The sequence below is a fragment of the Mustelus asterias genome, chromosome 24 (assembly GCF_964213995.1).
Source record: "Mustelus asterias chromosome 24, sMusAst1.hap1.1, whole genome shotgun sequence".
Classification (NCBI taxonomy): Eukaryota; Metazoa; Chordata; class Chondrichthyes; order Carcharhiniformes; family Triakidae; genus Mustelus; species Mustelus asterias.
In genome coordinates, this window is record NC_135824.1 from 47678423 (window position 1) to 47702128 (window position 23706).

The 23706-nt window shown below is 46.8% G+C and overlaps 1 protein-coding gene and 1 long non-coding RNA gene across 2 annotated transcripts; one reads left to right on the plus strand and one right to left on the minus strand.

Annotated features, from left to right (window-relative positions):
* The first annotated feature begins 1656 nt into the window (after positions 1-1656).
* On the plus strand, positions 1657-4635 carry LOC144511074 (uncharacterized). The gene is made up of 2 exons (XR_013500748.1): positions 1657-1725; positions 4256-4635. It is a non-coding gene; the product is annotated as an uncharacterized LOC144511074 (long non-coding RNA).
* Positions 4636-13260: 8625 nt separating this feature from the next.
* On the minus strand, positions 13261-23560 carry LOC144511075 (basic phospholipase A2-like). Its single transcript, XM_078241049.1, has 4 exons — positions 23362-23560; positions 19255-19423; positions 17462-17568; positions 13261-13614 (listed from the first exon to the last, which is right to left on the minus strand). Exons 1-4 carry the CDS (start codon positions 23444-23446, stop codon positions 13481-13483), a joined length of 495 nt encoding a protein of 164 aa, XP_078097175.1. The 5' UTR covers positions 23447-23560; the 3' UTR covers positions 13261-13480.
* Positions 23561-23706: the final 146 nt, after the last annotated feature.

The window sequence follows — 23706 nt, forward strand, 5'->3', positions numbered from 1 at the left end:
ACAATGACTTGATACTGTTTGAAATGTGGATTTTTTTTATTGTCCTTGGTTGTACTGCCCTTTGCAGAGGCGTGGATTAGCAATTCCATGATTCGAAGGATGCAGGCCGTCGCTTCACAGGGCAACCAGACCCAACGTTGGATCCGTACTCACCTCCCTGCCACCCCCTGCCTCATTAGGAATGCATTTTTTTGTGCTCTCCCTTCAAACCTTGAGTGGTCTGCAGAAGCCATAGTGATCCTCATCCAATGGGCACCTACCTGGAGGCAACAGCCTACCCCTGTGGCCATTAAAGTGCCGGCATGGCTGTGTGTTAGGAGGAACTATACCCGTGGGGACATTTGGGTGGGTGGTCTTCCATTGAGCTCCTGTATTTACCTTGCTGATTATGACTACCGGGAAGCTCGGTGTCACTTCCACGATCTGTCTAGTCCCATGACATCCTTTTGGGATTGCATGACTAACAACCCCTCATGCATTGCTCTGGCTCCCACCTCCCAGGCCGAACTCCACTACTCCAAGGGTGAGTGTGATTGCCAGCGGTCATACAACCTCACCCTCAATGGTCTCATTACCGTCGAGCCTTCTGACGGCATCTATTCCAAGGGATCAGGGCCTTATAACCGTGGGGATCAATCCTTCAAAAGGAGTCAATCTCTGCTATTTTTTCATAGGCCTCATAGCATTTTCCTTTTTTGGCCTTCACCAGAGGGTGAGCAAGACCAGATCTTTTCCACAATAAATACCAAAGGCGAGATATGGGGATATGCTATGCAAATGAAGGATTAGCAGAAGTCATAGAAACATAGAAACCCTACAGTACAGAAAGAGGCCATTTGGCCCATCGAGTCTGCACCGACCACAATCCCACCCAGGCCCTACCCCCATATCTCTACATATTTACCCACTAATCCCTCTAACCTACTCAGGACACTAACAGGCAATTTTTAGCATGGCCAATCAACCTAACCTGCACATCTTTGCTCTGTGGGAGGAAACCGGAGCACCCAGAGGAAACCCATGCAGACACGAGGAGAACGTGCAAACTCCACACAGACAGTGACCCAAGCCGGGAATCGAACCCAGGTCCCTGGAGCTGTGAAGCAGCAGTGCTAACCACTGTGCTACCGTGCCGCCCCAATTTTCATCGAAAGGGCAAAAAGCTGGGATTTAATTGGCAAATATGTATGTCAATGAAAGATGTGAAAAATCTCTTGTTCCTGATTTGCTGTTATTGACTAACTGCTGAGCTGTTTCTCTGTAACCTCAGAACTGCTCTGGTCATCCTGTGTTGGGCGGAGGGGCGTTCTCCTTGTGCACAAGTAATTAAAGACCTTGCTCTGGATGCATAGTGTCCAGTGCTGTTTGTGTAAAGAGTTGACTGAGTGCCTTTAGATTGCTGTTGTCGAAAGAATTTAGACGTGGTATAAGGTGCAATTGTTGATGCAGACTGGATGGCCTCTTTCTGTACTGTCGGGATTCTATGATTCTATGAATTCTCCAGAGTTGCTAACCCTGCCTGAGGCTGGGCTGGAAACATTAAATACTGACTGAGTTTCAGCTTCTTTATGGACAATTTACATCTGAAATGGTATCTCCTGTTTGTGAACCCGCTCAGATTCTGCCAAGTTCACAACGACTGTTGTGGTGAAGTGGAGAAAGTGGGATGTTTCATTCAAGGGACATGGTACGATGTCAACTGTGAAAATGAGATCCCCAAGTGTGGTAAGTAAAACACCAAACAACACCTATTTTGACCTTAGGAAGTTCCACTGACTCTCAATCTGCTCCCTCCCCTGAACAGGCCAACATCAGCAATGTACAACAACAACTTATGTTTATCTGGTGCCTTTAGAGTAATGAAACATCCAAAGTGGGTTCAGGTGACCAAAAGCTTTGCTCAAAGATGTCTCAAGGAATATCTCAATCGAGGCATAAAGGTGGAGGGAGGGAATTCCAGAGTTTGGGGCCCAGATACCTCCAGACACAGGCACCAATGGTGGAGTGATTAGAATTGATGATGCTCAAGAAACCAGAATTAGAGACCCCTTTAACATAGGCTAACATTCCCTTTTCCGCAGAGTAAATCTTGTTCATTCATGTACAAGGACACTGAGATCCCTCTGGGTACTGCAGCATTGTACGGCCTACAGCGTCCTGCATTCTGTCTTGCTCCATGTTTAAATAGAGACATTACATCGTTCTGAGCCAAGATCATTTCTCACTGCTGTACTGATCTCGTCTGTTATTAACACACCCTTCCCAACAATCACTTCTCAGACTCAGTCACTTTGCAAACAGACCTCTGTAATCGTGAACATCTCATACCCATTTATTTCCATTTGCTCTGTCAATTCAGCCATGTTGTGATGAGGCTGCATGCATTCAGAGATTTGAATATTGTGTTTTTACCATTTGACAGTATTTGCTAGTGCACACTGATGTTTTTTCTATTCTTTCAATGGGATGTGGGTGTCACTGGCAATGCCAGCATTTCTTGCCCAGCCTGGAACTGATTGGCTTACGAGATCATTTCAGAACGGGAAGTGAGAGTCAAACACATTGCTGTACATTTAGATTCACATGTAGGTCAGACAGGGTAAAGAGGCAGATTTTCCTCCCTAACAGACATTACTGAACCAAATGGGGTTTTGCTGCCTGAAATATTGCTTTGTCCTTTCTGATTAACTCTTTAAATCTCCCCTCACATTGAACTTCTCACCCATTCTGTAATTTAACTTCTGCTCTACAGCCATGCGTATGTGAGTCACCAGGACACAGCTCCCAGCAGTGTTCAATGAAACCCATCCCAATGGTCCAGCTCTCTCTTTCCTCAGCACTGATAGCAGTGTTCCATGAATCAAGACCCTTTGCTCCCACAACAAACTTTGAGCCACACACTCAACTCCCTGATCTTATTACCTGATGTCAATTTGCCTGTGGCTCAGATGATCAACCAAAGATTGTTACCTTTGTGGTTCTGCTTTTTAATTGAGCCCCTAGCTTCTCATACCGTCTTCTCAGAACCTCTCAGTCCTTTCTGTATAGTTGGTAGCCACGAATATAACAACTTCTAGGGGAAAAATTCAATTCTTTTTAACCCTGGCCGCGTGCTGACACCACTGCTTTTGGCACTTACATTCTCCTCACTGCTGAGAACACTGTCTATCCCTCTAACAACACTGTCCCCTGCTACAATTACATTACTTTACATGCCATCCACTTGATTGCCCCCTGTACCCATTTGCAGTAGTCAGTTTGCTCATCCTCTCTGCAGTCCCTGCTCTCGTCCACACAGGGGCGCAAGAACCTCCAATCTCTCAGACAAGTGCAAAGGGTGAGCGTCTTCCTTTACTACCGTCTGGATCCTCCTATCTGCCTGATTGTAACATACCCTCTGTCCCTGATCAGCGTCCAAAAGAGGTACCTAATTAAGTACCTTGGCTAAGGGGTGTGACAAAGTGTCCAGGGAACATTATCCGTCCTTGATGCACTGCCCTGTCCACAACCCGGAGTGCAGCTCATTCACTCTGAGTTGTAGACACTTACTGTAGATGTGGTTGCTGTGAATCAGATATCACCTACCTTGCAGTGTCTTCTGTTTAACTAATTCGAGTTTCACGTTTAGAAACATCACTCAGTGATACTTCACAAATCCCCAGATTCCAGGTGGAGAACATTCGTGGTGATACCGAGGCTGAAGAGTGTCTCTCATTATGTTTCCCACAGAAATCACCATGTTCGGAACCCATCACAATGTTAGGGCCTCCGAACGCATTAAAGGAATGGACCCCACATCACTAGAGACTTGACAGCATTGGGGAATTTCACAATATTAGGGAACCCCCGACAATATTAAGGACAGAATACACAGCAGACAACTACGAACCACACCTTCCTCACCCACACAAGAAGACTCCCCATTGCTTCAGAGCACACATACCCCAACCCCCTCCGTCCCAAATATTAGATTAAAAATTAATGACCATCAGGAACTTGAGGACAGCCACTCACACAATATTAGGGATATTCTACGATGTTAGGCGTTCGGAAGCAGCAGGAATATGATTGAGCCCCCAGGCATTGGAAATCACCCGGAACATTAAGGAAATAAGACCAATAAAGATTCTAAAAATGCTGCGTTATCAAATTTTTATCCCCACCCAATACATTAATGTGAACATGGTTGTGTGTCTCTCTGAGTGTAAGTGGGTGTTTTACACTGTGAAGACATGTTTGATCTTTTATTTTTCAGTTCCTTCCATGTCCTTTGGGGATGATTGTGATGAGAAGTTGTGTAACTGTGATGTGGAAGCTGCCCTGTGCCTCAGGAAGCATTCCCACAATTACAACAAAGAGTTTCTGCAATATGACCAAACCCCTGTGTGATACTGTCACATAGATCCAGCTTGCAATGAAGCGGTGGTGATGTGACTGAGAGTCACACTGACAAACGTCTCTCCAATAGAATATTCCGGGTGTGATTGATGGGATTTCTCTCTCGCTGTCTCACTGATTTCTAATTCCACACCAAGTGTCTCTGATATCTAAGCTTGGTTGCTGATTTACCTTTAATTCCTGTAATATGTTCCATATAGTTCTGGTGAAATAAAAGGCACTGATTGAAGCATTCAATGCTGGGAGTGGGAGTGTTTATTCATTATTGATACAGGGGACATGTCCAATTAATTGCTGTGTACACATTGTGATCTTTCACAGCCAGTATGGGATCTTGCTGCTCTCTTTGTACTTTGTGGAGCCACACTGACACCTGCTGGTGTAACAGCAGCAGCAGCCGTCACATCTCTGCGCCCAGAACAAAAACAGGAAATGATGGAAAATCTCAGCAGGTCTGACAGCAGCTGTGGAGAGAGAATAGAGCCAACGTTTCCAGTCTGGATGACCCTTCGTCAGAGCGGACCCATTCCCCATTTCCCTTGTTTCTCCGAGAGCCCAAAAATCTGCCCCTCTCAGCTTCACCATCAATGGATACAGGAGCAATATCCAACAATGTCAGGGTGGTTACCTCCTCCCCTGTTGGGCACCCTGCTGAAGGGCAGCTTGTCAGTTTACCCCCTGTTGAGGGCCATTTCTGGGCCTTTTCCAAACTCTTGCAGAGACGGGGCTGTTTGCAGGTCAGGTGGCTGAGATTCGATTGGAGGACCAAGACATCTTCCACGTGATGTCATCCTCCCAACTCAGGCATGTCAACATGGCAGCCTGATCTGAGAGAGCTTGCTGTTTCCAGGAACTGTTTAGAAGTTGAAGTGTTTAGAAATTGCCCTTTGCTGTTTGTCCATGAGTTCATTGAAGATGAGGTTGCAGTGAAATAAAGCACAGTGAGGAAGCCTCTTTGCTGCTCTCACTGATGGGAGCATGCAATGCTGGCAGTGGGAATGTTTGTAAATTACTGAGCAAGACGTTTAACAACACCAGGTTAGAGTCCAACAGGTTTATTTGGTAGCAAAAGCCACACAAGCTTTCGGAGCCTTAAGCTCCTTCTTCAGGTGAGTGGGAATTCTGTTCACAAACAGGGCATATAAAGACACAAACTCAATTTACAGAATAATGGTTGGACTGCGAATACTTACAACTAATCAAGTCGTAAAGGTACAAACAATGTGAGTGGAGAGAGCATTAAGACAGGTTAAAGAGATGTGTATTGTCTCCAGACAGGACAGCTTCGATACAATACACATCTCTTTAACTTGTTTATATCTTGAAGACTTGATTAGCTGTAAGTATTCGCATTCCAACCATTATTCATGTAAATTGAGTTTGTGTCTTTATATGCCCTGTTTGTGAACAGAATTCCCACTCACCTGAAGAAGGAGCTTAAGGCTCCGAAAGCTTGTGTGGCTTTTGCTACCAAATAAACCTGTTGGACTTTAACCTGGTGTTGTTAAACTTCTTACTGTGATTACCCCAGTCCAACGCCAGCATCTCCACATCCTGAACTGGAACACAGGATAACAGTGACAAGCCGCACAAGTATTAAATCGACTGGGAAGCAGTTACTCCGCCTGGAGGCTGTGATAAGGATTACAGAGAATCAAGTTCTGTCTTTATAAAGAATGTCTTCTCTCTGCTTTGCCCCAGAACAAAACATTGCTGTTTCTCAAACAGAGCAAACATCCACATCTTGGCTTCACGGAGAGTGTTTCTTACACCAAAATGCACTCATTTTACCTGTCAAATTCACCCACTGGCTGGTTATCAGTCCTTCCGCACAAACAGGAACAGACAGAGCCATAGTAGACCAGGTTGGAGACAGTTGGATTGGCGCATTGAATAGCGCGATGGAACCTGTGCCTGGACCAACTGTCACGACTGACTCTCTGTGCAGGGATCCGCATTGCTACAAGGGGACAACGGAATAAATCATTGTATCAGACAGCCCGGAATCAGAGCGAGCAGGAAGACAATTTAACAAAACGCGGATTGGAAAACCTGCAGAATTATTGTGAATTCACTGGAAATTGCGTCCCAGAAACAGGCCATTCGGCCCTGCATTCCATGGCTGCGTCTGTCCCACACCAGGCTCCTCCCATCCCTCTTCATCTAACCCAATCACCAAAACTTTCCATTCCTTTCTCCCTCATGTACTTACCGAGTTTCCCCTTAAAGCCATCAGTAATATTCACACCAACCATTCCCTGCGCCAGACAGTTTCACAATCTCACCACCGCACCCGGGAAAGAGGTTTCTCCTCAAACTCCAATTAGATTTCAGTCACCTGACCATCAAATTGCCCCATCCTTTGGCATCAACAGACACTGGGTCCGAGGGTCAATGTGAACTGTCTATTGAATAGATTCAATGCCTCGGTTATGTGACTGAGTCTGAGGGACACATCAAGAGAAATGTGGAGTCTAAGCTGTGAGAGGCATTAAATCCATCCTATAAAACACTCCCAGGGCAGGTACAGCATGGGGTTAGATACAGAGTAAAGCTCCCTCTATACTGTCCCCATCAAACACTCCCAGGACAGGTACAGCACGGTGTTAGATACAGAGTAAAGCTCCCTCTACACTGTTCCCATCAAACACTCCCAGGACAGGTACAGCACGGGGTTAGATACAGAGTAAAGCTCCCTCTACACTGACCCCATCAAACACTCCCAGGACAGGGACAGCACAGGGTGAGATACAGAGTAAAGCTCCCTCTACACTGACCCCATCAAACACTCCCAGGACAGGTACAGCATGGGGTTAGATACAGAGTCAAGCTCCCTCTACACTGATCCCCATCAAATACTCCCAGGACAGGTACAGCCTGGGGTTAGATACAGAGTCAAGCTCCCTCTACACTGATCCCCATCAAATACTCCCAGGACAGGTACAGCACGGGGTTAGATACAGAGTAAAGCTCCCTCTACACTGTCCCCATCAAACACTCCCAGGACAGGTACAGCACGGGGTTAGATACAGAGTCAAGCTCCCTCTACACTGTCCCCCATCAAACACTCCCAGGACAGGTACAGCCTGGGGTTAGATACAGAGTCAAGCTCCCTCTACACTGATCCCCATCAAATACTCCCAGGACAGGTACAGCACAGGGTTAGATACAGAGTAAAGCTCCCTCTACACCGTCCCAACAAACACTCCCAGGACAGGTACAGCACGGGGTTAGATACAAAGTAAATCTCCCGCTACACTGTCCCCATCAAACACTTCCAGGTCAGGGACAGCACGGGGTTAGATACAGAGTAAAGCTCCCTCTACACTGTCTCCATCAAACACTCCCAGGAAAAGTACAGCACAGGCTTAGGTACAGTGTAAATCTCCCTCTATGCTGTTCCCATCAAACACTCCCAGGTCAGGTACAGCACAGGGTTAGATAAAGGGTAAAGCTCCCTCTACACTGTCCCAATCAAACACTCCCAGAACAGGTACAACACAGGGTTAGATAGAGTTGAAACCTCCCTCTACACTGTCTCCATCAAACTCCCCTTGGACAGGGACAGCACGGGGTTAGATACAGAGTAAAGCTCCCTCTACACTGTCCCCATCAAACACTCCCAGGACAGGTACAGCACGGGGTTAGATACAGAGTAAAGCTCCCTCTACACTGTCCCCATCAAACGCTCACAGGACAGGTACTGCATGGGGCTTGACATTGGGTAAAGCTCTCTCTACATTGTCCCTATAAAACACTCCCAGGACAGATACTGCACAGGGTTAGATACAGCATAAACCTCCCTCTACAATTTCCCCATCAAACATTCCCAAGGACAGGTACAGCACGGGGTTAGATACAGAGTAAGGTTCCCTCCACACTGCCACCATCAAACACTCCCAAGAAAGTTACAGCACGGGGTTAGATACAGAGTAAAGCTCTCTCTACACTGTCCCCATCAAACACTCCCAGGACAGGTACAGCACGGGGTTAGATACAGAGTAAAGCTCCCTCTACACTGGCCGCATTAAACGTTCCCAGGCAGGTACAGCATGGGGTTAGATACAGAGTAAATCTCCCTCTACACTGTCTCCATCAAACACTCCCAGGACAGGGACAGCACGGGGTTAGATACAGAGTAAAGCTCCCTCTACACTGTCCCCATCAAACACTCCCAGGCCAAGTATTCACATTTCCCTCTAACTACTATGTCATTGGCAACTAACCTGCTCTGAATTGTGCCCAGTTTGTGGGTGTTGCTTCGTTTGCTATTACCCCCACTCCACCAGCACATCCCTGAAGTCTCCAGTTGATCACTTACCTCCGAGCAAGATGAGGATCACACTCAGTTGCTGGAAATACATGACTTCTTGTTTCGTTCGAGCGATCGATGTTTGTCTCATCATGGCTCTGTCTCTTTTATTCTGCTCCCAGTGTGATTACAGTGCATATTCGCTCAGAAAATGCAAATAGTCCGAAGAACCATAGCGCAATGATTCAAATATCTTGCTGTTGCCCAACTGTGAGATAGTTGAAGAGCCAGTTGATCTGGTGTGGGGTTCGTAGGCTTGGATTCTCCGACCACAATACTGAGAGGTGAGGACATCTGGAAAGTGTCGCTGTACAGACTGCACCGGAGCCAGAGGCACTCAGCTGTCAGTCCACCATGATTCCCAGCCCAATTTATTTAATCTGTCATAGGAACAGAGGGACTAGGATCAGGAATAGGCAAATTCAGCCCTTTGAGTCTGCTCTGCGGTTCAATCAGATCACGGCTGATCTCTCCCTGGTCTCAAATCCACCTCCCCACCTGTTCCCCATATCCCCTTATCCCTTTTTAAAATCAGAAATATGTCCATCTCCTTCTTGAAACCATTCAATGATGCAGATTTCACGGCACTATGGGGCAGCGAGTTCCACAAATTCACCACCCTCTGCGAGAAGTAGTTCCTCCTCATCTCAGTTTTAAATCTAGTGCCTCTGAATTTATACCTGTGACCTCTTGTTCCAGATTGCCCCACAAGAGGAAACGTTTGGTCTACATTTACTTCATCAATTCCTTTTAAAGTTTCATATCCCTCGATCAGATCCACTCTCATCCTTCTAAACCCCAGCGAGTACAAGTCCAAACTGTTCAATCTCTCCTCAAACGCCAACCCTTTCATCCCCGGAATCAATCTGGTGAACTTCATGAGAACTGCCTCCAATGCCCCCACATCCTTCCTCAAATAAGGAGATGATACTGTGTCATTAAGAAATGCATTTTTATCATGTTTCTTGTAAAGAGCATGTTTAAAATTCAGCTTTGATTTACATGGCGCTGATTTGTCGGCACCAGGCGGTTCACATGCAGAGAATGAACATAGAACATAGAACAGTACAGCACAGAACAGGCCCTTCGGACCACGATGTTGTGCCGAGCTTTATCTAAGATCAAGCTATCCCACTCCCTATCATCCTGGTGTGCTCTATGTGCCTATCCAATAACCGCTTAAATATTCCTAAAGTGTCTGTCTCCACTATCACTGCAGGCAGTCCATTCCACACCCCAACCACTCTCTGAGTAAAGAACCTACCTCGTACATCTTTCCTATATCTCCCACCATGAACCCTATAGTTATGCCCCCTTGTAATAGCTCCATCCTCCCGAGGAAATGGTCTTTGAACGTTCACTCTATCTATCCCCTTCATCATTTTATAAACCTCCATTAAGTCTCCCCTCAACCTCCTCCACTCCAGAGAGAACAGCCCTAGCTCCCTCAACCTTTCCTCATAAGACCTACCCTCCAAACCAGGCAGCATCCTGGTAAATCTCCTTTGCACTCTTTCCAGTGCTTCCACATCCTTCTTATACTGAGGTGACCAGAACTGCACACAATATTCCAAATGTGGTCTCACCAAGGCCCTGTACAGTTGCAGCATAACCCTACAGCTCTTAAACTCCAACCCCCTGTTAATAAAAGCTAACACACTACAGGCCTTCTTCACAGCTCTATCCACTTGAGTGGCAACCTTCAGAGATCTGCGGATATGGACCCCAAGATCTCTCTGTTCCTCCACAGTCTTCAGAACCCTACCTTTGACCCTGTAATCCACGTTTAAATTTGTCCTACCAAAATGAATCACCTCACATTTATCAGGGTTAAACTCCATCTGCCATTTTTCAGCCCAGCTTTGCATCCTATCTGTGTCTCTTTGCAGGCTAATGCTTGATTTTCAACAGGGATGTGTTTGTTTTAATCAGAGTCTGTGCATTTTTGTTCATTTTGGCTTTTGCCCTGTGGTTTCAGAGTAGGGTTTTGATGAGGCTGATTGACAGAGACAATCATGTGTTAACGAGTGGAGCTGAGCTTCCAGGGAAAATCAGTCAGTTTCTGCACGGTCCTGAAAGGAGCAAGAGGTGACTTTCTGTCCCTCTCTCTCTCTCCCTGGAACCCGCTGTTTCAGGTTGTCAGAACACAGCTGTCTCTCTCTGTCTCTCTCTGTCTCTCTCTCCAGAGGTCTTGAAAAGCTCTAGGACTGTTGAAGTCTACAAGCACGTAATACTGGGCATTTGCTAACTGATTTTCAAGAGGTGTCTGGTCGGGTTTAACATAATTTGGGGTTTCTGCTCTCGTACCCTAACTCATCCCAACTCGCAGATTAATGGTGTCCCTCATCTATAAGTGTGTAAATTTTCTGAACGAGTTTATGGCTCTGCATCCCTGTAAATGTGTATCTGGAAAACATCCTATTTTACTGTGATAGGATCTGGTTAACAAGGATAGGTAGTGATGCACATGGTTAAATATTCTGCTAAAATTGCAGTGCAGGATCACACTTAAACAACAGGGATTCAGATGAGTGCACCAGGGATTGCCCACACTTTAAGGAACTGAACCCCAGTGAGAGTCAGCACCTTCAGGAACTGTACCCCAGTGAGAGTCAGCACCTTCAGGAACTGTACCCCAGTGAGAGTCAGCACCTTCAGGAACTGTATCCCAGTGAGAGTCAGCACCTTCAGGAACTGTATCCCAGTGAGAGTCAGCACCGTCAGGAACTTTATCCCAGTGAGAGTCAGTACCTTCAGGAACATCCCCCAGTGAGAGTCAACACCTTCAGGAACTGTATCCCAGTGAGAGTCAGCACCTTCAGGAACTGTATCCCAGTGAGAGTCAGCACCTTCAGGAACTGTATCCCAGTGAGAATCAGCCCGTTGACGATGCGGATTTGAGACAATATCGCCATCTGTAGGAACACAGGTTCATGGACAACCTGAAGCTGTAGCGCACGGGAACAAGATGCGCTGATATTGGGAATGTTGTGATGTGTGGAGCTGAACTGAGAAACTGTCAGCAGTTTGAGGAGATGCTGATTCTCACTGGCCCACAGATACAGATGTCTGTTTGGGTGCGCATCTGAGTGCCTGTCTGTGTCCCTGTGTGTGTGCACTGAATGTAAGTGTGCGAGTGTGTTTGCCTACGTGTGTGCACTGCCTGTCAGCACTGTGTGTAAGTGGGTGTGTGTGTGTGCGTGTATGTCTCTTTGTGTGTGTATGTCTGGTTGGGTGTGTGTCTGTGTGTGTGTGTGTGTGTATGTCTGGTTGGGTGTGTGTCTGTGTGTGTGTGTGTGTATGTCTGGTTGGGTGTGTGTATGTCTGTGTGTGTGTGTATGTCTGGTTGGGTGTGTGTGTCTGTGTGTGTATGTCTGGTTGGGTGTGTGTATGTCTGTGTGTGTGTGTGTGTGTGTGTATGTCTGGTTGGGTGTGTGTGTCTGTGTGTGTATGTCTGGTTGGGTGTGTGTGTCTGTGTGTGTATGTCTGGTTGGGTGTGTGTGTCTGGACATGGGTGCCTGCGAGAATTGAAGGTATGTGCTGTGGAATTAGCCATGTCATTTCAGGGTAACAAATTGAGATTGAAGACTTCACCGGCTCTGCCTGTTCCCAGTTTGTGTCAATAATGATTTTAAACGGTGTAAATAACAACCGCTTTGTTTTTTACTTGTTTAGTGAATCGAAATGGCCACAGTGTTGTTCACCTCCCCCGGGCTCCTGATAATCGGAGCCCAGGCCGATTTATCAGTAATTCACAAACATTCCCACTGCCAGCATTGCATGTTCCCATCCGTGAGAGCAGCAAAGAGGCTTCCTCACTGTGCTTTATTTCACTGCAACCTCATCTTCAATGAACTCATGGACAAACAGCAAAGGGCAATTTCTAAACACTTCAACTTCTAAACAGTTCCTGGAAACAGCAAGCTCTCTCAGATCAGGCTGCCATGTTGACATGCCTGAGTTGGGAGGATGACATCACGTGGAAGATGTCTTGGTCCTCCAATCGAATCTCAGCCACCTGACCCGCAAACAGTCCTGTCTCTGCAAGAGTTTGGAAAGGGCCCAGAAATGGCCCTCAACAGGGGGTAAACCGACACGCTGCCCTTCAGCAGGGTGCCCAACAGGGGAGGAGGTAACCACCCTGACATTGTTGGATATCACTCCTGTAGCCATTGATGGTGAGGCTGAGATGGTCAAATTTTTGGTCTCTCGGGGAAACAAAGGGAAATGGGGAATGGGTCCGCTCTGACGAAGGGTCACCAAGACTGGAAACGTTGGCTCTATTCTCTCTCCACAGCTGCTGTCAGACCTGCTGAGATTTTCCAGTATTTCCTGTTTTTGGTCTGGGCGCAGAGATGTGACGGCTGCTGCTGCTGTTACACCAGCAGGTGTCAGTGTGGCTCCACAAAGTACAAAGAGAGCAGCAAGATCCCATACTGGCTGTGAAAGATCACAATGTGTACACAGCAATTAATTGGACATGTCCCCTGTATCAATAATGAATAAACACTCCCACTCCCAGCATTGAATGCTTCAATCAGTGTCTTTTATTTCACCAGAACTATATGGAACATATTACAGGAATTAAAGGTAAATCAGCAACCAAGCTTAGATATCAGAGACACTTGGTGTGGAATTAGAAATCAGTGAGACAGCGAGAGAGAAATCCCATCAATCACACCCGGAATATTCTATTGGAGAGACGTTTGTCAGTGTGACTCTCAGTCACATCACCACCGCTTCATTGCAAGCTGGATCTATGTGACAGTATCACACAGGGGTTTGGTCATATTGCAGAAACTCTTTGTTGTAATTGTGGGAATGCTTCCTGAGGCACAGGGCAGCTTCCACATCACAGTTACACAACTTCTCATCACAATCATCCCCAAAGGACATGGAAGGAACTGAAAAATAAAAGATCAAACATGTCTTCACAGTGTAAAACACCCACTTACACTCAGAGAGACACACAACCATGTTCACATTAATGTATTGGGTGGGGATAAAAATTTGATAACGCAGCGTTTTATAAATCTGTATTGGTCTTATTTCCTTAATGTTCCGGGTGATTCACAATGCCTGGGGGCTCAATAATATTCTTGCTGCTTCCGAATAAACGGGGCACCTAACATTGTAGAATGTCCTTACTATTGTGTGAGTGGCTGTCCTCAAGTTCCTGATGGCCATTAATTTTTAATCTAATATTTGGGACGGAGGGGGTTGGGGTATGTGTGCTCTGAAGCAATGGGGAGTCTTCTTGTGTGGGTGAGGAAGGTGTGGTTCGTAGTTGTCTGCTGTGTATTCTGTCCTTAATATTGTCAGGGGCTCCCTAATATTGTGAAATTCCCCAATGCTGTCAAGTCTCTAGTGATGTGGGGTCCATTCCTTTAATGCGTTCGGAGGCCCTAACATTGTGATGGGTTCCGAACATGGTGATTTCTGTGGGAAACATAATGAGAGACACTCTTCAGCCTCGGTATCACCACGAATGTTCTCCACCTGGAATCTGGGGATTTGTGAAGTATCACTGAGTGATGTTTCTAAACGTGAAACTCGAATTAGTTAAACAGAAGACACTGCAAGGCAGGTGATGTCTGATCCACAGCAACCACGTCGACAGTAAGTGTCTACAGCTCAGAGTGAATGAGCTGCACTCCGGGTTGTGGACAGGGCAGTGCATCAAGGACGGATAATGTTCCCTGGACACTTTGTCACACCCCTTAGCCAAGGTACTTAATTAGGTACCTCTTTTGGACGCTGATCAGGGACAGAGGGTATGTGACAATGAGGCAGATAGGAGGATCCAGATGATAGTAATGGAAGGCTCTCATCACCTTGCACTTGTCTGAGAGATTGGAGGTTCTTGTGCCCCTGTGTGGACGAGAGGAGGGGTTGCAGAGAAAATGAGCAAACTGACCACTGCACTTGAGTGCAGGGGGAATTCAAGTGGATGGCATGTAAAGTAATGGAATTGTAGCAGGGGACAGTGTTGTTAGAGGGATAGATAGTGTTCTCAGCAGTCAGGAGAATGTAAGTGCCAAAAGCAGTGGTGTCAGCACGCAGCCAGGGTTAAAAAGAATTGAATTTTCCCCTAGAAGTTGTTATAAACGTGGCTACCACGAAAGGACTAAGAGGTTCCGAGAAGACGGTATGAGAAGCTAGGGGCTCAATTAAAAAGCAGAACCACAAAGGTAACAATCTTTGGTTGACCATCTGAGCCACAGGCAAATTGACATCAGGTAATAAGATCAGGGAGTTGAGTGCGTGGCTCAAAGTTTGTTGTGGGAGCAAAGGGTCTTGATTCATGGAACACTGCTATCAGTGCTGAGGAAAGAGAGAGCTGGACCATTGGGATGGGTTTCATTGAACACTGCTGGGAGCTGTGTCCTGGTGACTCACATACGCATGGCTGTAGAGCAGACGTTAAATTACAGAGTGGGTGAGAAGTTCAATGTGAGGGGAGATTTAAAGAGTTAATCAGAAAGGACAAAGCAATATTTCAGGCAGCAAAATCCCATTAGGTTCAGTAATGTCTGTTAGGGAGGGAAATCTGCCTCTTTACCCTGTCTGACCTACACGTTAATCCTAACCTGCAGCAATGTGTTTGACTCTCACTTCCCGTTCTGAAATGATCTCATAAGCCACTCAGTTCCAGGCTGGGCAAGAAATGCTGGCATTGCCAGTGACACCCACATAGAATCATAGAAGAAGAATCATAGAAGCCCTACAGTGCAGAAGGAGGCCATTCGGCCCATCGAGTCTGCACCGACCACAATCCCACCCAGGCCCTACCCCCACCCCCACATATTTATCCGCTAATCCCACTAACCTACACATCCCAGGACTCTCAGGGGCAATTTTTTTAACCTGGCCAATCAACCTAACCCGCACATCTTTGGACTGTGGGAGGAAACCGGAGCACCCGGAGGAAACCCACGCAGACACGAGGAGAATGTGCAAACTCCACACAGACAGTGACCCGAGCCGGGAATCGAACCCGGGACCCTGGAGCTGTGAAGCAGCAGTACTAACCACTGTGCTACCGTGCCGCCCTTTGAAATAATAGAAAAAGAATTAGTATGCACTAGCAAATACTGTCAAATGGTAAAAACACAATATTCAAATCTCTGAATGCATGCAGCCTCATCACAACATGGCTGAATTGACAGAGCAAATGGAATTAAATGGGTATGAGATGTTCACTATTACAGAGGTCTGTTTGCAAAGTGACTGAGTCTGGGAACTGATTGTTCAAAGGCATTTGACATTCCAGAAGCGTAGGGATGAAGTATTGGATACAAAATTGTCTTGATGCTAGAAGATGATAGAAGGTGGTTGTAGAGGGCTGTTTTTCATACTGGAGGCCTGTGACCAGTGGTGTGCCTCAGGAATCGGTGCTGCGTCCCCTGTCATTTGTTATTTATAGTAATGATTTGGATGAGAATTTATGGGGCATGGTTAGTAAGTTTGCAGATGACACCAAGACTGGTGGCATAGTGGACAGTGAGGAAGATTATCTCGGATTTCAATGAGATCTTGATCAATTGGGCCAGTGGGCTGACGAATGGCAGATGGAGTTTAATTTAGATAAATATGTGCTGCTGCATTTTGGAAGATCGAATCGGGGCAGGACTGACTCAGTTAATGTTAGGGCGTTGGGAGAGTTATGGAGCAAAGAGATCTAGGAACACAAGTTCATAGTTCCTTAAAAGTGGAGTACAGATTGACAGAGTGGTGAAGACGCCTTTCGGCATGCTTGGTTTCATTGATCCAAACATTGAATAGAGAAGTTGGGACGTCTTGTTGAAGTTGTACAAGATATTGGTTCGGCCACACTTGGAATACTGTGTACAGTTCTGCTCACCCTATTATAGACAGGATATTATTAAACTAGAAAAAGTGCAGAGAAGTTTTATTAGGATGCAACAGGGACTTGATGGTTTGTGTTATATGCAGAGGTGGATAGACTTTTTCCCTGGAGTGTAGGAGAGTGTAGGGGTGATCTTATAGAGAGCTCTATTAAATAATGAGGAGCGTAGATGAGGTAGAGAGTAAAGATCTTTTTCAAATTTAGGGGAATCTAAAACTAGAGGGCATAGGATTAAGGTGAAAGGGTAGAGATACAAAAGGGTCCAGAGGGGCAATTCGTTTCACTCAGATGGTGGAGAGTGTCTGGAAAGAGCTGCCAGAGGTCGTAGTTGAGGCAGGTACAATTTTGTCCTTTAAAAAGCATTTTGACAGTTACACGGGTAAGATGAGTATAGAGGGATATGGGCCAAATAAGGGCAATTGGGACGAGCTTAGTGGTAAAAACTAGGCAGCATGGACAAATTGGGCCGCAGTTTCTGTTTCCATGCTGTAAACCGCTCTTACTTCTAAGTGGGGTGGATCTATTCATAACAGACGAGATCAGTACAGCAGTGAGAAATGATCTTGGCTCAGAATGATGTATTGCCTCCATTTAAACATGGGGAAGACAGAATGCTGGACGCTGTAGGCTGTACAATGCTGCATTACAGAGGGATCTGGGTGTCTTTGTATATGAATGAACATGATTTAGCCTGTGGAAAAGGGAATCTTAGCCTATGTTAATTCTGGTCTCTCAAGCATTCACAATTTCAACCGGTTCACCATTGGTGGCCGTGTCTTCAGATGTCTGGGCTGATGTTGGCCTGTTCAGGGAAGGGAGTGGGCAGAGAGTCAGTGGAACTTCCTAAGGTCAAAATAGATTTTGTTTGGTATTTTGCTTACCACACTTGGGGATTTCATTTTCACACTGTATATAGTACTGTATCATTGGACTGTAACATCCCATTTTCTTCACTTCTCCGTAACAGTCAGTGCGCACTTGGCAGCACCTGAGTGGGTTCACAAACAGGAGATACCATTTCAGATGTAAATTTTTCATGAGGAGGTTGAAACTCAGTCAGGGCTTTAATGATTCCAACTCAGCCTCAGACAGGGTTGGAAACTCTGAAGAATTGTCCTGGAGCTTTCAGGAATGAAAGATTAATCCCCAGGGAACACATTCCAAGTAAATGAGGGAATAAGATCATTGCTGTGGTTTAAGAATATGTGACAGAATTTTACTTTAAAGGATCATATCTTTCACGGAATGGCGATCACCAAGCACCAGATCGCCGCTCCCCTCATATTTACTGACCTTGAAGCGGAGGTCAATATTTCTCACCGGGAATTGCCAACAGGGTTCCGGGGAAACCCGGAATCAAACTGCTCCTGGAGTCAGTACCTCATGATGGAGCAGCTTCGGAGAAAAATAGCCCGAGTAACCCGCTATAAATTGCCCTCAGTAACTCCTATAAATTATCCCCAGTAACCCACATAAGTTGCAACAAAAACCCCTATAAATTAGTCACAGTAATTCCTGTAATCTACTCTCGGTAACGCATATAAGTTATAACCAGTAACCCCTATACTTTACCCCGGTAACCCCTATAAATGCCCCGAGTAACTCCTATATATTACACCCAATAACTCCTATAACTCCTATAACACCCAATAACTCCTGCACGGTAGCACAGTGGTTAGCACTGCTGCTTCACAGCTCCAGGGTCCCGGGTTCGATTCCCGGCTCGGGTCACTGTCTGTGTGGAGTTTGCACATTCTCCTCGTGTTTGCGTGGGTTTCCTCCGGGTGCTCCGGTTTCCTCCCACAGTCCAAAGATGTGCGGGTTAGGTTGATTGGCCAGGTTAAAATTGCCCCTGAGATGCGTAGGTTAGAGGGATTAGCGGGTAAATATGTGGGGGTAGGGCCTGGGTGGGATTGTGGTCGGTGCAGACTCGATGGGCCGAATGGCCTCCTTCTGCACTGTAGGGTTTCTATGATTTCTATAAATTACCCCCAGGAACTCTAATAAATGACTGAACAGTTGACGGCCCATTTATACAAAATGACTGATGCACCATCAATCGAGCAAACACTAGTTTGTATGCAAGAACAAATAGGCTTTTATTCGCAAAAGACTTGGAGCACACCCATGCCGATGAACTGGTCCAGACTGAGGAAGGGGGGTGGGGAGCAGTTGCCTTTATACCTGGACCAGTGGGGTCGGGGGGGGGGGGAGGAGTCTCCGGCAGGGACGTGTCCAGACATGTCACATGTACAGGTAATAAGCTAACAGTGTTTTATCACAATGACTGAGGGATTTTGCTTCTGGCCTTGAACTGGAACACAGGATAACAGTGACAAGCCGCACAAGTTATATTTATCCCTCCATCCACACCACTAAAGCAGATAAAACTGGTCACAATATTACAGCTGTTGTGGGATCTTGCTGTGTACAAATTGACTTTATTCGACCTTACCACAGTGATCACACTTTAAAAGTATTAAATCGACTGGGAAGCAGTTACTCCGCCTGGAGGCTGTGATAAGGATTACAGAGAAGCAAGTTCTGTCTTTATAAAGAATGTCTTCTCTCTGCTTTGCCGCAGAGCAAAACATTGCTGTTTCTCAATCAGCGCAAACATCCACATCTTGGCTTCACGGGGAGTGTTTTTTACACCGAAATGCACTCATTTTACCTGTCAAATTCACCCACTGGCTGGTTATCAGTCCTTCCGCAAACACAGGAACAGCCAGAGCCATAGTAGACCAGGTTGGAGACAGTTGGATTGGCGCATTGAACAACGCGATGGAACCTGTGCTTGGACCACCTGCCACGACTGATACTCTGTGCAGGGATCCGCATTGCTACAAGAGGACAACAGAATAAATCATTGTATCAGACAGCCCGGAATCAGAGCGAGCAGGAAGACAATTTAACAAAACGCGGATTGGAAAACCTGCAGAATTATTGTGAATTCACTGGAAATTGCGTCCCAGAAACAGGCCATTCGGCCCTGCATTCCATGGCTGTCTCTGTCCCACCACCAGGCTCCTCCCATCCCTCTTCATCTAACCCAATCACCAAAGCTTTCCATTCCTTTCTCCCTCATGTACTTACCGAGTTTCCCCTTAAAGCCATCAATACTGTTCACACCAACCATTCCCTGCGCCAGACAGTTTCACAATCTCACCACCGCACCCGGGAAAGAGGTTTCTCCTCAAACTCCAATTAGATTTCAGTCACCTGACCATCAAATTGCCCCATCCTTTGACATCAACAGACACTGTGTCCGAGAGTCAATGTGAACTGTCTATTGAATAGATTCAATGCCTCGGTGATGTGACTGAGTCTGAGGGACACATCAAGAGAAATGTGGAGTCTAAGCTGTGAGAGGCATTAAATCCATCCTATAAAACACACCAGGGGCAGGTAGAGCACGGGGTTAGATACAGAGTAAAGCTCCCTCTACACTGTCCCCCATCAAACACTCCCAGGACAGGTACAGCACGGGGTTAGATACAGAGTAAAGCTCCCTCTACACTGTCCCCATCAAACACTCCCAGGACAGGTACAGCACGGGGTTAGATACAGAGTAAAACTCCCTCTACACTGTCCCCCATCAAACACTCCCAGGACAGGTACAGCACGGGGTTAGATAGACTTTAAACCTCCCTCTCCACTGTCCCCATCAAACACTCCCAGGACAGGTGCAGCACGGGGTTAGAGACAGAGTAAAGCTCTCTCTACACTGTCCCCATCAAACACTCCGAGGACACGTACAGCACGGGGTTAGATACAGAGTAAACCTCCCTCTACACTGTCTCCATCAAACTCCCCTTGGACAGGTGCAGCATGGGGTTAGATACAGAGTAAGACTCCCTCTACACTGTCCCATCAAACACTCCCAGGAAAGGTACTGCATGGGGTTAGATACAGAGTAAAGCTCCCTCTACACTGTCTCCATCAAGTACTCCCAGGACAGGTACAGCACAGGGTTGGATACAGACTAAAGCTCTCTCTACACTGCCCCCCCATCAAACAATTCCAGGACAAGTACAGCACGGGGTTAGATACAGGGTAAAGGTCCCTCTACACTGTCCCCATCAAACACTCCCAGGACAGGTACAGCACGGGGTTAGATACAGAGTAAAGCTCCCTCTACACTGTCCCCAACAAACACTCCCAGGACAGGTACAGCACGGGGTTAGATCCAGAGTAAAGCTCCCTCTACACTGTCTCCATCAAACACTCCCAGGACAGGTACAGCACGGGGTTAGATACAGAGTAAAGCTCCCTCTACACTGTCTCCATCAAACACTCCCAGGACAGGTACAGCACGGGGTTAGATACAGAGTAAAGCTCTCTCAACACTGTCCCCATCAAACACTCCCAGGGCAGGTACTGCACGGGGTTAGATACAGAGTAAAGCTCCCTCTACGCTGTCTCCATCAAACACTCCCAGGACAGGTACAGCACGGGGTTAGATACAGAGTAAAGCTCCCTCTACACTGTCTCCATCAAACACTCCCAGGACAGGTACAGCACGGGGTTAGATACAGAGTAAAGCTCTCTCAACACTGTCCCCATGAAACACTCCCAGGGCAGGTACAGCACGGGGTTAGATACAGAGTAAAGCTCCCTCTACGCTGTCTCCATCAAACACTCCCAGGACAGGTACAGCACGGGGTTAGATACAGAGTAAAGCTCCCTCTACACTGTCCCCATCAAACACTCCCAGGACAGGTACAGCACGGGGTTAGATACAGAGTAAAGCTCTCTCTACACTGTCCCCATCAAACACTCCCAGGGCAGGTACAGCACGGGGTTAGATACAGAGTAAAGCTCTCTCTACACTGTCCCCATCAAACACTCCCAGGACAGGTACAGCACGGGGTTAGATACAGAGTAAAGCTCTCTCTACACTGTCTCCATCAAACACTCCCAGGACAGGTACAGCACGGGGTTAGATACAGAGTAAAGCTCCCTCTACACTGTCCCCATCAAACACTCGCAGGACAGGTACAGCACGGGGTTAGATACAGAGTAAAGCTCCCTCTACACTGTCCCCATCAAACACTCCCAGGACAGGTACAGCACGGCGTTAGATGCTCTCTCCACTCCCATTGTTTTGTTTCTTAAAGACTGGATTAGTTGTAAGTATTCGCATTCCAACCATTATTCATGTAAATTGAGTCTGTGTCTTTATAAATTCTGTTTGTGAACAGAATTCCCACTCACCTGAAGAAGGGGCTTAGAGCCTCGAAAGCTTGTGTGGCTTTTGCTACCAAATAAACCTGTTGGACTTTAACCTGGTGTTGTTAAACTTCTTACTCCATCAAACACTCCCAGGACAGGTACAGCACGGGGTTAGATACAGAGTAAAGCTCCCTCTACACTGTCCCCATCAAACACTCCCAGGACAGGTACAGCACGGGGTTAGATACAGGGTAAAGCTCCCTCTACACTGTCCCCATCAAACACTCCCAGGACAGGTACAGCACGGGGTTAGATACAGAGTAAAGCTCCCTCTACACTGTCCCCATCAAACACTCCCAGGACAGGTACAGCACGGGGTTAGATACAGAGTAAAGCTCCCTCTACACTGTCTCCATCAAACACTCCCAGGACAGGTACAGCACGGGGTTAGATACAGAGTAAAGCTCCCTCTACACTGTCCCCATCAAACACTCCCAGGACAGGTACAGCACGGGGTTAGATACAGGGTAAAGCTCCCTCTACACTGTCCCCATCAAACACTCCCAGGACAGGTACAGCACGGGGTTAGATACAGAGTAAAGCTCCCTCTACACTGTCCCATCAAACACTCCCAGGACAGGTACAGCACGGGGTTAGATACAGAGTAAAGCTTCCTCTACACTGTCCCCATCAAACACTCCCAGGACAGGTACAGCACGGGGTTAGATACAGGGTAAAGCTCCCTCTACACTGTCCCCATCAAACACTCCCAGGACAGGTACAGCACGGGGTTAGATACAGAATAAAGCTCCCTCTACACTGTCCCCATCAAACACTCCCAGGACAGGTACAGCACGGGGTTAGATAGAGAGTAAAGCTCCCTCTACACTGTCCCCATCAAACACTCCCAGGACAGGTACAGCACGGGGTTAGATACAGAGTAAAGCTCCCTCTACACTGTCTCCATCAAACACTCCCAGGACAGGTACAGCACGGGGTTAGATACAGAGTAAAGCTCTCTCTACACAGTTCCCATCAAACTCTCCCAGGACAGGTACAGCACGGGGTTAGATACAGAGTAAAGCTCCCTCTACACTGTCCCCATCAAACACTCCCAGGACAGGTACAGCACGGGGTTAGATACAGAGTAAAGCTCCCTCTACACTGTCTCCATCAAACACTCCCAGGACAGGTACAGCACGGGGTTAGATACAGAGTAAAGCTCTCTCTACACAGTTCCCATCAAACTCTCCCAGGACAGGTATAGCACGGGGTTAGATAGAGAGTAAAGCTCCCTCTACACTGTCTCCATCAAACACTCCCAGGACAGGTACAGCACGGGGTTAGATACAGAGTAAAGCTCTCTCTACACAGTTCCCATCAAACTCTCCCAGGACAGGTATAGCACGGGGTTAGAAACAGAGTAAAGCTCCTTCTACACTGTCCCCATCAAACACTCCCAGGCCAAGTATTCACATTTCCCTCTAACTACTATGTCATTGGCAACTAATCTGCTCTGAATTGTGCCCAGTTTGTGGGTGTTGCTTGGTTTGCTATTACCCCCACTCCACCAGCACATCCCTGAAGTCTCCAGTTGATCACTTACCTCCGAGCAAGACGAGGATCACACTCAGTTGCTGGAAATACATGACTTCTTGTTTCGTTCGAGCGATCGATGTTTGTCTCATCATGGCTCTGTCTCTTTTATTCTGCTCCCAGTGTGATTACAGTGCATATTCGCTCAGAAAATGCAAATAGTCCGAAGAACCATAGCGTAATGATTCAAATATTTTGCTGTTGCCCAACTGTGAGATAGTTGAAGAGCCAGTTGATCTGGTGTGGGGTTCGTAGGCTTGGATTCTCCGACCACAATACTGAGAGGTGAGGACATCTGGAAAGTGTCGCTGTACAGACTGCACCGGAGCCAGAGGCACTCAGCTGTCAGTCCACC

Coding starts and splice junctions, on each gene's coding strand:
- LOC144511075 (XM_078241049.1), bottom strand. CDS start 23,446: ATGATGAGACAAACATCGATCGCTCGAACGAAACAAGAAGTCATGTAT. Junction 19,424..23,361: donor GATCCTCGTCTTGCTCGGAG/GTAAGTGATCAA, acceptor GTCCTCTTGTAG/CAATGCGGATCCCTGCACAG. Junction 13,615..17,461: donor AAATGAAATCCCCAAGTGTG/GTAAGCAAAATA, acceptor TTTATTTTTCAG/TTCCTTCCATGTCCTTTGGG.